This window comes from Ammospiza caudacuta, chromosome 5, assembly GCF_027887145.1.
Source record: "Ammospiza caudacuta isolate bAmmCau1 chromosome 5, bAmmCau1.pri, whole genome shotgun sequence".
NCBI lineage: Eukaryota > Metazoa > Chordata > Aves > Passeriformes > Passerellidae > Ammospiza > Ammospiza caudacuta.
This window is the reverse complement of record NC_080597.1, coordinates 27,045,668-27,058,742: the sequence shown is the minus strand read 5'-3', so window position 1 is coordinate 27,058,742 and position 13,075 is coordinate 27,045,668. Positions and strand designations below refer to the sequence as shown.

General features: G+C 49.3%; 1 protein-coding gene across 7 annotated transcripts in view; it reads left to right on the top strand.

Moving 5' to 3' along the window:
- The first annotated feature begins 5,212 nt into the window (after window positions 1-5,212).
- RBFOX2 (RNA binding fox-1 homolog 2) overlaps window positions 5,213-13,075 on the top strand; it is a 170,540-nt gene continuing 162,677 nt past the window's right edge. For all 7 annotated transcript variants that reach the window (XR_009274768.1, XR_009274769.1, XM_058805412.1 and 4 more), the window contains exon 1: window positions 5,213-5,410. Coding sequence is in view for 5 of the 7 variants with exons in the window: in XM_058805412.1 (XP_058661395.1) it covers window positions 5,213-5,410 (198 nt within the window). In the remaining 2 variants the exon portion in view is untranslated. The remainder of the gene's footprint in view (window positions 5,411-13,075) is intronic.

Sequence of the window (13,075 nt, the reverse complement as noted above, 5' to 3'; positions counted from 1 at the left end):
CAGCTGGGAAACATCAGGGTGTGGGCCAGCTTCAACCACACACCCTTTCTTTCTCCCTGAATCAGTCACAGGAGTGAAAGGTGATACCGAGATCGCTGCAGAAAATATCTGCAGCTATTCTCTGTGCTGGGAGATGGCTCCTCTTGCACTGTGAGTCCTGTTAAGGACCAGCTTAATTTGGCATTTCGTGTGTAAGAATGAACTTTCAGAAGCTTTTCAATGAACCAGTTAGGGAGGAAGAATCAGCCTCAACTCCAGAGATCAGCCATGTAGTAAATTGAGTTGTAGCTGAAGGGCCCTAATAAACAGGGTTCTTCACTGAAAACGAACGGGAGTTATGTGATAACCCTGCCCCCCGCCCCGTTCTGTTCCACGATGTGCCCAGCCACCACAGAGAATGTTTTGCTTTGTCCTTTGCTCTATCTGCCTGTTACACCAGGAATGAATGTTGCCTCCAGCAGGGCATTTGCCCTTCTCAAGCTGTGCGGCCTCCAGCCTATTTGGAAATGCGCAGTTGCAAATAATGATTGGTATTCTCTCTTTGTCTGTGTGCCCGTGTAATCTGGGTATGTCAGGCTGCTACAGACTCGTGTCTGAGAGAGCAGAGGGTGGCACAGCCCTGAGGTGCTTCAGAGACACAGCCAGAGAGGTGCAGCCAGGCCACTGGAGCACTGCATCCACAGCAGCCACTGCTGGCCCCTGATGTGGAGTCCACCTCTGGTTCACTCATGACAGGCAGCCGAGGGGAACAAGCGCCAGGTATTTCCCAAGTACTGGATCTCTGGCATCAGTGGGTAGGGGAGAGCCAATGAGTTTTTTTTTCCTTCTGGTCCGTGTCCCCATGAAGGGAGGTACCCTGTGGTACCTCTGTGGCTCACACTGTTTATCTTGGTCATTACCTCGGTCTTATTTATCCAGTCAGCCCTGTCATCTCAATGGGAACACAAGAGACCCTTCATGTCCCACATGCGCTCTTCACACACCTTTCTGCTATTACATGTTTTTAGGATATAGAGGGATGCTGTTTCATGTTAGAAGTGCTGAAGGACCTACTTTATTCCCCATGCCCCCAGGCATAAGCAGTGCAGGCAGATGGCATTTCCATGCTAATTGCATCCATGCAGGTAACTGCATCTGTGCTGCAGGTGCCATTTGGGACACCTGAAATGCCACACCTGCTGCACAGCCTGATGCCCCACAGAACTACAGACCAAGCAAACAGCAACCATAAATGTGCTGCAGGGATGTTTGCAGGAAACAGGAAAATGAGTCGGGAAGGTTTTGCTCTGAGCTCTCTGGTGGATTCCCAGCTGCTGACACTGCTGCCTTGCTGGAGTGCCGAGGTGCTTGGAGGCTTTTCCTGAGGCCAGGTGTCCTCATTGCCAGAGGCGGCACTGGGAAAACAGCGGGTGCATTGTGGTTGCTGGCCCAGTGAGTGACAGATGCCAGCACCTTGCGTCACAGTGACATATTGATGTTGGCATTGTGCCCCTGCTTGGGCACTGGCATCCTCCTGGCACACGGTTTGGGCCAGGTGACAAGGTCTTTGGATTTTGCTGACTTAGGTTATGTATTTTCAGCTGTGTGCTAATTGGTTACAGGAAAAGGCAGCTTCTGTGGTAAAATTTTGTAGCAAATTGCTGGCCTGAGATAAGGAAGAAGAAACATTTACCCACAGTAGTTACTACTGAAAGCTCCATTGCCGCTTCCGGCGAAACCAGGACCAAAGTCCAGGCTGAACTTTACCTTGGTGGCACTTCGTCACCTGTGGGAGCACTGTTGTGGGGAGGAACAGCATTTGGCTCCAGAGGTTTGTCTGACTGGACAGAAACAGCAGGAAGGAGCATGGTAGGGCACGGTGCTAGACCCCACCTGACTCACTCAGCAGAGAGACAAAATCTTCCATGAAGGAGAGGAACAAAGCTGCTGGAGGCTGACAGGGCAAGAGGGAGCTGGTCAGCAGGGTGAGATATGCGGTGTAGATGATGGAAGCAGCAAGAAACAGTTCTCAGTTGTGGTGGTGGAAAGAACACATTTGCTTTGAAGTGTGTCTGCATGATTTCTATGCCTTAGAGCCAAAGGCTAATAACTGAGTTTGTGCCTCTCTTCATGTCTGTGCCTTAGAACCTTCATGAGTCACTGCCTCTGCTCCATTCAAGCACCTTCTGGGACCCAGCCCTTTGTACTTCCATAGATGTTTCACACCCAGCATCCTGATGCCACCTGATTTCCAGCCCAATGGGAGCACCAGCATATGTTTCTCCAAGGAATCTCTTCAGAAGGTATCCTTCTGGGGGAGGAAACCACCAAAATTTTATTCTAAAATTGTATGAATCTGTTCAGGAAAGATACACTCTTCATGCCAGCTTCTGGGAGCTCTCTTCAAGGATAACACATCCTAGGATTGCCTCTCTTTGATCTGTCAAAGACAAAGCGCTGGTGAGCGCTCTGCAAACTTGCCCATGAATTCACAGCACATAGGGGCCTTTGGGAAGAGTGCTGTGCAGCAGAGGAAGGGTTAACAGAGTCAGCTGTCTATTTAGTATGTCTCAGATGTCACATACAAATACCTAAAAGGCAGCTGGGTTGTGTGAAAGGAAATCAACGGATTAAGATTGTGTCTCAGCTCAAAAGCTTTTTTGTGACTTCAGGAATGCCTCATATCCCATCTGTTAAATGGAGATAATACCTATCCCACAAACATACCATGAAGATAAATTAATTAATCTTATTTTAAGAGGAAATGGAAAGACCTGGATAAATGGCAGTATGCAGTAACACGGCAGCAGGGTCAGAAAGCTCACAATGGCACAGAGCATGGTGGTGGCAGCTGCAGGTCACTGTCACCAAACTGCAGGTCACTGAGGACCCCTCTCAGCTCTTTCCACCTGCACCACAAGTCAGGGTGCTCCCCTGGCAGGCTGCATACCACAGCCAGCTGAAAATGCCTCTCCAAGGGATGTGCCTATGGCACTGCCAGCTCTGCCAGGAGCTGCTGTGCAGCACAGACCACGTGCACACAGGATGCAAGGCAGAACTGGCAGCAGCTTTGGCACCTCCATGGCAGGAGATGGTGGAAATGGGGTTAGGAGAAGGAAAAGAGAAAAATGGAAGCTGGGCATAATAAGGCAACTCCTTTCTTTGATATCCCCAAGGGAAGTGTCAGACACATTCTCACTTACCACAGTGAGAGGAATGCTCCCAAGATTTCTCTCCTAACTGTTTATTCCTAACTTGTCTGAAGGTTGAAGCCTTCTGCAGCTCCTCACAGGCAATACCTTAACCTGGACCATTCATGTAGAATTCCTTGTCAAAAGTAGGGGGAGAAAGAGAAATACAGAAAAGCTGTTTTTCTCTGTATGAGCAGCATCCCAGTCATGATAATTTCAGCTTCTTTCCGAGCCAAGAATGGACTGAACACGTTCCTTCAGTGTTGTTTGACAGTCTGGCTCATTTTATCAAACCCAGTCAAGATGAATGAGACATGTGTTTACCCTTGGTGGGTGAGCAGACAAAAGCTGCATGTAATTGTCTTCTGGGTGCCTGCCACTCCGTGGGGATTTACAACCATTTTGAAAAAAAGAGATTTCCCCCGTCACTGGAGGAGACAAGCTGGCACCTCAGCAGAAAACATACCACTTAAAATAGCTTTCAATGTGGCCTTGAAAACTATTTTTGGATGAGGAAAAATGTGGTGTAAAGGAAGACTGGAGTCATGTATGGTAACTGTCACTCAAAACTAAAGGCTCTGTAATTTCATGAAGATCAACAGATGTAGCATGTACAGGGGATATGAAACGCTAAGATAATCTAACTGGTCCCCAGGCTTTCTTGCACATGGTGATATTCGAGAAGTCAAGAAAGGCTTCCTCACACTGACCAACTCCATTTTTAGTTTCTTCCTTTTTCTCCAAATTGTTGGCAGGCAGGAGTGTCATTCCCATCCCATAATCAAGCCTACCACAGATTTGTATTATGATCTGTGGATTAGTTTCCCATCAAGTTGCCATGGCTTCCAGATTACGTTCAGGACAACGCAGGCTGCCTATGCCTTCTTCATTCTAGAGCAGATACTGCACTTAGTGCTACCATATAGCAGCTGAATAATAAAAACAACTTTATGTGTTGGTAGAGGATCCCAAATTTGTTCCTCAAGATCAAAACCATGGAGACACACAGAAGGGCTGATGAACAGGCTTTGGGTTCTTGCAGACTGGTGTCTCCATCTGGTTGGAAGTCATATGCAGCAGAAAAAATGAGAAGATATATTTATACGTATGTAGGTGCATCAGAAACCCACGGAGGCCATTAGGGACAAGAAACCAGCACAGCCCTTTCTCAAGGGATCAGATGTGCTTTGGGGCTGACGGGTGAGCCCTGGAGGGAGGTGCAGGGAGGAGGCCTGGAAAAGGCCGGAACGCACACCATGCACCGAGGGATGCGAGGCCGCTCTGAGCAGGATACGGGGCTCCGGAGCTGGGCAGCACATCCCGTGCCGCTGGATCCTCCTAACCTAGAGCGGGGGCACCCATCACCCCAGATTCGCCTCAGCTCCTTAGGGAAGCTCTGCGGAAACCTCACGCCGACAGGCAGCTCTGCGCCGGCGGGGCTGGGATCAAGCCGGCCCGTGACGGGGGACCCGGCTGTGCCCGAGGGCTGGGTGCCCCGCACTGCTCCGGCCACCGTGACGGCCGCAGCCCCGCCGAGGGTCCCAGAGGGCGGTGGCGGCCGGAGGGCGGTGGCGGCCGGACCCGGTGCGGGCTGGGCCCAGCCCCGGTGCCGAGCGCGGTGCGGCGGGGCCGGCCGGGCCGGGCCGGGCCGAACGGCCATTTCCCGCCGCCCCGTGCGGCTCCGCGGCGCCCGGAGCCCCGCGCCGGCCCCGCCCCGCCCCGAGCTCCGCCCGCGCCCCGCCCCGCCCCGCCCGGCGCCGCCGCCGCCGCCGAAGGTTTCCGAGCGGGGGTCGCGCTGCTCCGGCGGCGTTTCCGGAGATTGCCGAGGGGCTCCGGCCCCTCCCCAGCCGCTGCCGAGCCCGTGACCGAGGCGCTCCGGTGGGTCGGAGCCCGGCGCGCCCGCTGCTGCTCCGGTCGCGGCGCGGGGCTCGCCGCCGTCCTCCTCCTCCTCCTGCTGCTCCCGCTCCTCCGGCAGCGCCGGGAGCCGCGGTGACAGAGCGGGGCGATCGGGGCGGGGGGCGGCCGGGGCTCCGGCGGCGCGGATGGCGGAGGGCGGCCAGCCCCCGCAGCAGCAGCAGCAGCCACAGTCGCAGCTCCTGGCCGGTGGCGGCGCGGGGTCCGCCCGCGGCGTGAAGCGGGAGCCGGAGCTGGAGCAGCCCATGCCCGGCGGGGACGGCGCGGAGGGCGGCCACAGCAAGCGGCTGCGGACGGAGGCGGAGGCCGACGGCGGCGGCATGCAGGTAGCGGGCAGGGCCGGGCCGTCCCCGGTTCTCCCTCCCGGGGCTCGGCCGGGCCGGGCCGCGTTGATTTCGGTTTGCGGGATTCGGCGCGTTGCGCTCGGGCGTGCGGCCCTTTCCCCGCGGGCAGCCAGGCGAGCGCGGCTGCCCCGGGCCGAGCCCGGCGGCTCCCGGGGCGCAGCCCAGCACGTGGGGCGGCGGCGCGGGGCCCTTGGGGAGCCGCCGCCGGGTCCGCGCCCCGGGCACCGCCGGGCACTGGGGGAGGCCGCGGGGTCGGGGTCGGGTGCGGGGCGCCGGCAGCGCTCCGGGCCTGGCGGGGTTTACGCGCGGCGTTTGGGGCTTGCACAGCCCCGGGAGAAATCCCAGGTGCTGCTTGGGAAGGGGGAAGCGGAGCAGTGGGGCGTCTTCCAGGGTGGTTCAGAGTCCCACGTTTCTGTCGTCTCCTGCCAGCGCGGTTTGATCGTCCCCAAAACATCGGTTGTTTCAGGTGCGTTGGCCTTTGTGTTTGTGGGGTGATGCTGCCAAGGTGTTTCTGCCTCCCTTTGTCTGGGTGTTGTGGAGGGTTGTTTTATTACGGCAGTTGCACTGGCCTTTTCTGCTTCTCTCTCTCGTGATGAGAATATCAGAGCTCTTTGGAAGCAGCGTGATTTATTCATCTGAGCTTGTTTCTCTTCTCACCTTTTCTGGGGTGGGTAAGCGCTCCTGGCTTTCCAAAGGGAGCATCCTATTCTTTCCACGGTGCTTCTCATCAAGACGCTAAGTGCTGGCCAACACTCTTCCCTTTTTATTTTCCAGGCTGTCCCCAGTTTTCACGCTCAAGAATTACTTATTTTTTAAACAGCTTGTGGCAGGAAGGTTTTGTTTGTGGTCTGTCTGATGTTCAGCCTTTCATGGTGGTCTCTCCACCCCACAGCATCAGTCTTTCCCAAGTGTGACAGTGTGGCCTGAGCGCTTGCTGGAGCTTTGTACCCAAGCGCTGCTGCTGCTTGTGCTCTCCCAAGGGCCAGTGCCCATCGTGCAGTGCTCCTTTATCCCTTGAAGTAGCGTGTTCTCCCACACGCAGGTATGACTCAGGCAGTGTGTACAATTGCAAGGAGAAAGATGCTCAGCATCGCAATGTTTGTACGGTGTGTCTTGCTAGGAGTTATGAATGAGTGCACAAGCATGGTGACATGAAATTCTTCCAGCTCCTCAGAGTTCAACTGAGGCAGAGATCCTGTGTACTTAAGAGAAGATGCACAGTTTACCCTGCATATAGTGGTTTAACTGGCTGTTTTTGATATAAACCTGGGTAAATCAACTGAAAATTGCCCAAAAAGGGACTTGGGCTGGTTTAGCAAAAGTCTCGTGTTTCTTTTTTTTCTTTTTTTGTTTTTTGTTTTTAATTGCAAATTAGTACAATTTCTCTCCAGATAAAAGACTCCCTCCTATATGTACATTGACAAGTGTCTTGTCTGTTCAATGAATGGTAAGATTGCAGTGTTCAGCCATGGAGCTACAACAGTGTGTGTGTGAAGTAGTTTGTGTAGTGCTGGTGGTCATGATAGTAGGGATTAGTTGTCAAATTAATTAGCAGAAAGCTGGGGTTTATTTCTGTACCAAATAGTGGGAAACAGTGGAGAAATTAGGTGAGGTGCAACTAGTAGAGCCCAATTTTTAAGTGTGTCTGTAGTCAGTGTAGCTGTTCTTCAGATTAAGACACTCATATTGTACTTATTTGGCATTCTTAATTTTAATCTTTCCATATGTATGTATATGGAAAATTTTTTCAATCCTTTTATTATAAAAGATGAAAATAAACATATATATGTATGTGCAAATACATACCATCATTTGGAACTAGGTGATCTTTAAGGTCCTTTCTAACCAAACTGTTCTATAATTCTGTGTCCAGAAGTTTCCCTTGACTTTTTTTAGTTTTAAAAAGTGTAGTTTATATATTTGGAGAATCTTCTCATGTTTGCAAGCAAGAAGTACCAAATTAGAAGCCGAACTTACCAATAACATCAGAGGTAGGAAAAATATCGTCTTTAATGTTTGGAAAATTCGGTATCTTTTTCCTTAAAAGACAAAACACAAGATTGCCCTTCATAAGGATTTCTGTTCAGATAGTGCCTTCTTTTGAAGTACCTTATTTTAGAATAACAGCTTCTTTTTAGAAAAATCTGTATGTTTAACTGTATGTAATGCTTGCAAGAGGAATAAAGAGCCTATTCTTTGATGTTTTTTTTCCTCCCTCTCCTATGTACTGGAGGCTTTCTGAAAGCTGGAAATCAGACCAGCAACCGTTGTACCTTGTTTTTCCTGGAGATCCTGTCAATTTTCTACTTCCTGTTCCAGAGCCATGGGTTGTTGCTGTGTAAACTTGGTGACCTCGTGTTTCTGGGTTGATAGCAAGGAATCACGGAATGCTGCTATGCCCCCCACCATTTCTTCTTTGAATAACCTGTACCTACCAATGGCTCAGGATATAAACACAGTGTGTAACGCTGAAATAAATCATTTAGCTGTACAAATTACTAGTGTAGCTGTAAAACTAATAGATTTTTGGTGGTCTATTAGCATGAAATATCAAAACTAGGCTATAGGGAGATAAGACAGTAGCTAGTTATTAATACCTTGGGACTGGGGGTACCTGAAAGCTTCGAATAGCCCTTAGATTTACTGTTCTTCTTGTTTTCTGCTTTCTCAGGTCAGCATGCTCAGACAGCTTATGCAGTTAGGGTTTCATTATCTAATCCATCTTTGATCAGGCTGGATAAATGGTGTTTGGCCAGTGCTGATCTTGTTAGGAGGGTGGTGTAAAGCTGCTTGAGTTGGGATTGGGACAAATCGGATCATGGCTGCTATCTGCTTCTGGGACATATTTCAGCTAATCGTGGCGTGGGAGGAAAAGGTCTACCAGGAACTGCTGGGTTTTAGCTCTCTCTGTGCCATAAATGGCAAAGGTCAAATGCTACCGGCCAGGAATGTCACCTGGAAGTATTTGGACAGGTTTGTAAGCTTTGGCCCCAAAGGTACTGCTGATTTAACTGTATAAATACTAGCAAGGAACTGCCTCATGCTCTGTTTGCTGACTTGGATGATTGAATCATTTGGATCAGCTTGCTGATCTGGGTAAAAAGAATGCCTAACACAGGGGAGAAGACAAAAAAAGAAAGTTATATTAGCCTAAGTCACTTGTGAAACTGCACTGAAATGCAGTTGTTGATGCAGCTGCATTTGCTTCTTGTTAGAAAATACTGACTGCTGCACAGATGGAAAAGAAAGTACCCTTGCAACAATCTCTCTCCTCCTCTGCTCCTTGTGTGATGAAAGATGAGAAGTGTTGTGGCTAGCTGGGAAGTGTCCCTTTCTCTTTCAAACTGCAGACAAGGGTGTTATTCCAGGGTGCTGTTTTTGTCTTCTCCTTCTAGGTGCTAGAAGTGTACAGACAGTTTACTGCTGGAAAAGTTACTAAACTATCATCCTCTTGTTTTGCATGAGGGGGTTGAATGAGTTAATCAGCTCCTCTTTTACTCCCCAAGCTGAATTTTGATTTAACTTTTTTATGGGGTCTAGGCTGGTTAGTAAATTAAAATCATACTTTGTGGTAATACATGGGTGGAATTAGATGCAAAGTGTGAACAGAGGTGATCTGTTCCTCTTTCATGGATGACTTGTGTGTTCAGTGTCCCTGAGTATTTGGAGAATTACCTTTCTTGCAGCCATGAGCGTGGCCAGCTGGTCAGGACAGACAGTTAATGCAGCTGTGGTCTGTGCCTTGTCCAGTCCACATAAACCTTTAGTGGCAGCAATGAGTGGTGACTTTGTGTTGTCATTCAGCCATGTCAGCACAGGGTTCATAAAGATGACTAGTGGTGTTGAGATCAGTCCCCTGTGACTAAAAGATGATGTAATAGATGATAAGTCTTTGCTCCACAGGAAAGTCTGTGGTTTCTCATCCTACCGTGAGCCAGAAGATGGTCTGTGACACCCTCTACCAGCCCGACTTCTTTCCAGCACAGTGACTGGAGACCTTGAACTGCAGGGTGCCACAGAAAGGGGACAGTGGGGACATGGCTGGTGCTTCATGGCAGCTGGTGTCCTTGTCCAAGCTGTGGCCTGTTTGTGGTGCTCCAGAGGATGGCAAGAAATCAGTCTGCTGATAATTTCTAGATAGATTTGGGTTTACAAGTAAGAGGACTGACTGGGATTGTAATCAAGATGGGGGCAGTGAATAACAGCTTTTGTGCTGTGAGGGACCCTTTGGAAGTCTGTATTTTTATATTTTACAGAAGAGAACATCTAGTTCCAGTAAATTGTGGAAAAACTGTGTAATCAGGTTAGCTTTTTCCTCCCTCTTATTTTTCATGGCATGGCTGTCTTTGTAAAGAGATGCAGAGCAGTGCAGGGGATACATGATATTATAGTGCAAGGAATGAAGTTCCAATCTTTCGACCCCTGCCTTGGATCCAGGATGAGTTTTCCTGGGATGCTGTTTCAACAGAGAGTTGCTGATGTGATGAGATGTAATGAATCACCTCTAAGTTTGTTGTTGTTTCTCCGTTTGCTGTTGCCCTTCGTTTTTTTTAAATATTTGAATGTTATGAGTTAGACTTTACACAACCTGGGAACACTTAGAAAATCTCCAGTTCAAAGAAAACCTTTGGCAAACAGACTGAAAGTTAGGATTTTAGAGTTGTTAAGAGTGCTTTAATGTTGGCTCTTTTCTTGCCACATTCAGGAAAATAGAAAGTCCAAGTGAAGTATTCTGCTTGCTTTAGTACTCCTCCCAGCTCTCTCAGTATTTCTCTGTAGATTCCAGAGGTTTGTGTTCAGAGGTGATAGCCACGTTTGTGAGGTTGGAAGCCAAACAGAGATCTGGCTCTACTGGAGATGGTTTCCTTCTGCATATGTGTACCAGCTGTAGATATAAGCTTTTTATTTTTCCTTTCAGAATTCCTGTTTAGAAACACAAGCATTCTGGTATTTTGCAGGAGGCCTGCTCTCTCCCTTGCATGTTGGAAAGGGTGCCCACCCAGCTGAGTTTGGAGCAGCTTGCAGGCACATCCTGTGAATACTCTCTGTTCCTCCCAGTGATGCAGCAAGCAGGGCCCCTGCCTTGCCCTTCTACACTGGGGGTTTGCACTTCTGTGTTCAAGGCAGTCTCAAAGATGTGCTGGTCACTGAAGGTTTGGCAGCTCTGTCCCTGTGCTGCCTTCATGCTTTACTGTGACTGCCCTTTCAGCCCCTGCTGCTGAGGCTGGTGGCAGCAGCAGTGCCAGAACACAGGAGATGCAAAGGAGGCAGCAGTAAAATAAAATGAAACGAATCAGCTGCTTCGTTTGCACTAGAGGTAGGGAAGCCAAACCGAAGTTGAGATGGATCTGAATGGGATTCTGTGTGTGGTCTGTGGCCCCCTGGAAACTGCTGCTGAAGGACATACCCCTGTTAGCTTGGAAAAATAAAGCCTGTTGTTAGCAGTGTTTGGTTGGCTGCACAGAAACCTCTGCCCCTCTGGAAAATGCAGGAATCACATTAGTTGAAGATGTTTTAAAACCTGTCACTCTGTGCTGCTGACTTGCCTTGTGGCACTCAGCAAACCTTAGTTTTTGTATGAAGTGAAGGAGAAGGGCAGATGTTTTTGTTGTCTGGAAATCTCTTATTTAATTTGCCCGTCTCTGATATTACTTGACCTTCTGTCTGTGTGTTTGCTGTTGAAATGCAGTGGCTGAGGGATCAGAGGAACATCCAGAAGAGAAGTGAGAGAAGCAATTAGAGGTAACGAGTTCCAGTTCATTGGAGCATTCTGTTGATCTACATTTTACAGTGGTATTGAGTGGACACCCGAGTGTAGCTGTCATGAGATAATCCCAATGTTTAGGGATTAGAGCTGCTTGACTGCATTTTGGGCCTTAACTCCCTTTGCTCTCCAGTAAATTTAATTTTGCCAGCAATCTTTTGTAAATTCAGTTTGAAAGATATGTATACATTTCCCCCAGCATGCTTCCTCCTCCCTCTGCTTCACTTTCTTGCATGCATCTCATTTTTTCCAGGCTGAGTTAGAGATATTTGTAGGAGCCAAGTCCAGCGATGGCAGGGACTGGATGAAAGAGTCCTCACCAGTCCTGGAGCATGCCACCCTCCTGACCCTGCAGTGTTCCCTGTCAGGGCTCTGCCAAGCTCTCCTGCTGAGCCGTGTCTGGCTACCTCCTGCAGGAAAGCTTTGCTGAGAAAGGCCATGTAGTTTTCTAGATTTCTAACCTTTATTCTGCGTTCTCAAAGATTTCCAGGATGTTTGTGTACTGTTCCAGTCTCTCTCATTTGGCTTGTCATACATACACACATACAGCATCTATCTAAACCACCCCTGTCAGCTCTCTTGCTGGACCAAAGAAATGGGACTCCAACTCCTTAGCAGTGATACGAGGTATTTAAGTGGCCACAAAGAAAGGAAGGTTCCCTTGTTTAATGAGCAGCATCAGCTGAACTGGAGCTGGATCCAGCATCAGCTTGGGCAGAGCAGGAAACTTTGGCAGTTTCTGTCAGCTCACTTGGTGCGACGTTGGTGTTCAGTCAGCTATACCATTGTGCCAGCTTCTAACCTTTGGAGTGTGGGCAGAGGGTGCTTGTGGTTCACACTGATTAGAAAAGAGGTAATGAGATCTTCTACTTGGATAGGACAGTGGGATTCAGGCTGGCATGTTTTTGAAGTGGCTGTGTGTTACTGGGGCTGTTGCTTATGTTTGCCTTTGTCTAGGAGAGTTTGTGGTGCAGAAAGATTGGATGATTGCTTCAGAGAGCATGGAATAGAAGCACTTGTTGCTGTTGCTTGAATTTATGGGGTTTTATCTGCTCATAATTGCCTCAGCAATAATGCAGGTATTAGCATAGAGATCAAGAAGAAGCTGCACCAATTAAGGGGCAAAAAACCCTCATCATGTCAGCACTTTTTCCCTCTGACTGTGCATAGCTAAATTTCTTTAAATAGAGAGGCTAAAGAATCAACATTATGTGGCTTTTCTGTGTGTCACAAATATCAAAATATGCTCCCCAGAGGCCTCTGAGGCCTTGGGATCTGGATCCAGCTCAGATTTCTTCAAGGGTCTGGGGCATTGTGCACTTTAAATTGAGGCTTTCTGCACAGCTATTTCTGTAGGAGATTCTTGCAGACATTTGGAGTGGTTGTCACTGTTAGGGTGATGCCCAGGAAGAAAATCCCACCCAGGCATCACTAAAAAGCCTTGATTTAGTGCTGTGTGGGCTGAAGGGAGGCTCTAGCTGGGATCCTGGTGCTATAAATGGCTGCTTGTGGTTGCCGTTCTCCTGCCCGGATAGGGGTGGGAAGGTCGCCTTTCCTCCAGCCTGCTCACTGACCTCAGGCAGGGAGGTGTGGGGGAAGGCCAGGCTCTGCCCAGCTGCAGGGCTGGGCACCTTCTTCCTGGGTCCCTGGATGGAGTAGCCAAGCCTGTCTGTCCAAGCAGCTCCTGTGAGAGATCGTGCTCCAGAGCCATCTCTGTCTGACTGTTTGATTTTATTCTGTTCTGTGTCTTTGCTTCCCTTTTGTGGGAAGAAGAAATGAGGGGAAGTGTAAGCAATGGCTTCTTCGTTGCCCTTTGTACTCTGCTGTCCTGGAAAGCAGGTCCATCAGAGGGCTCTTTCCTACCCTTATTTCATGTTAAAAGC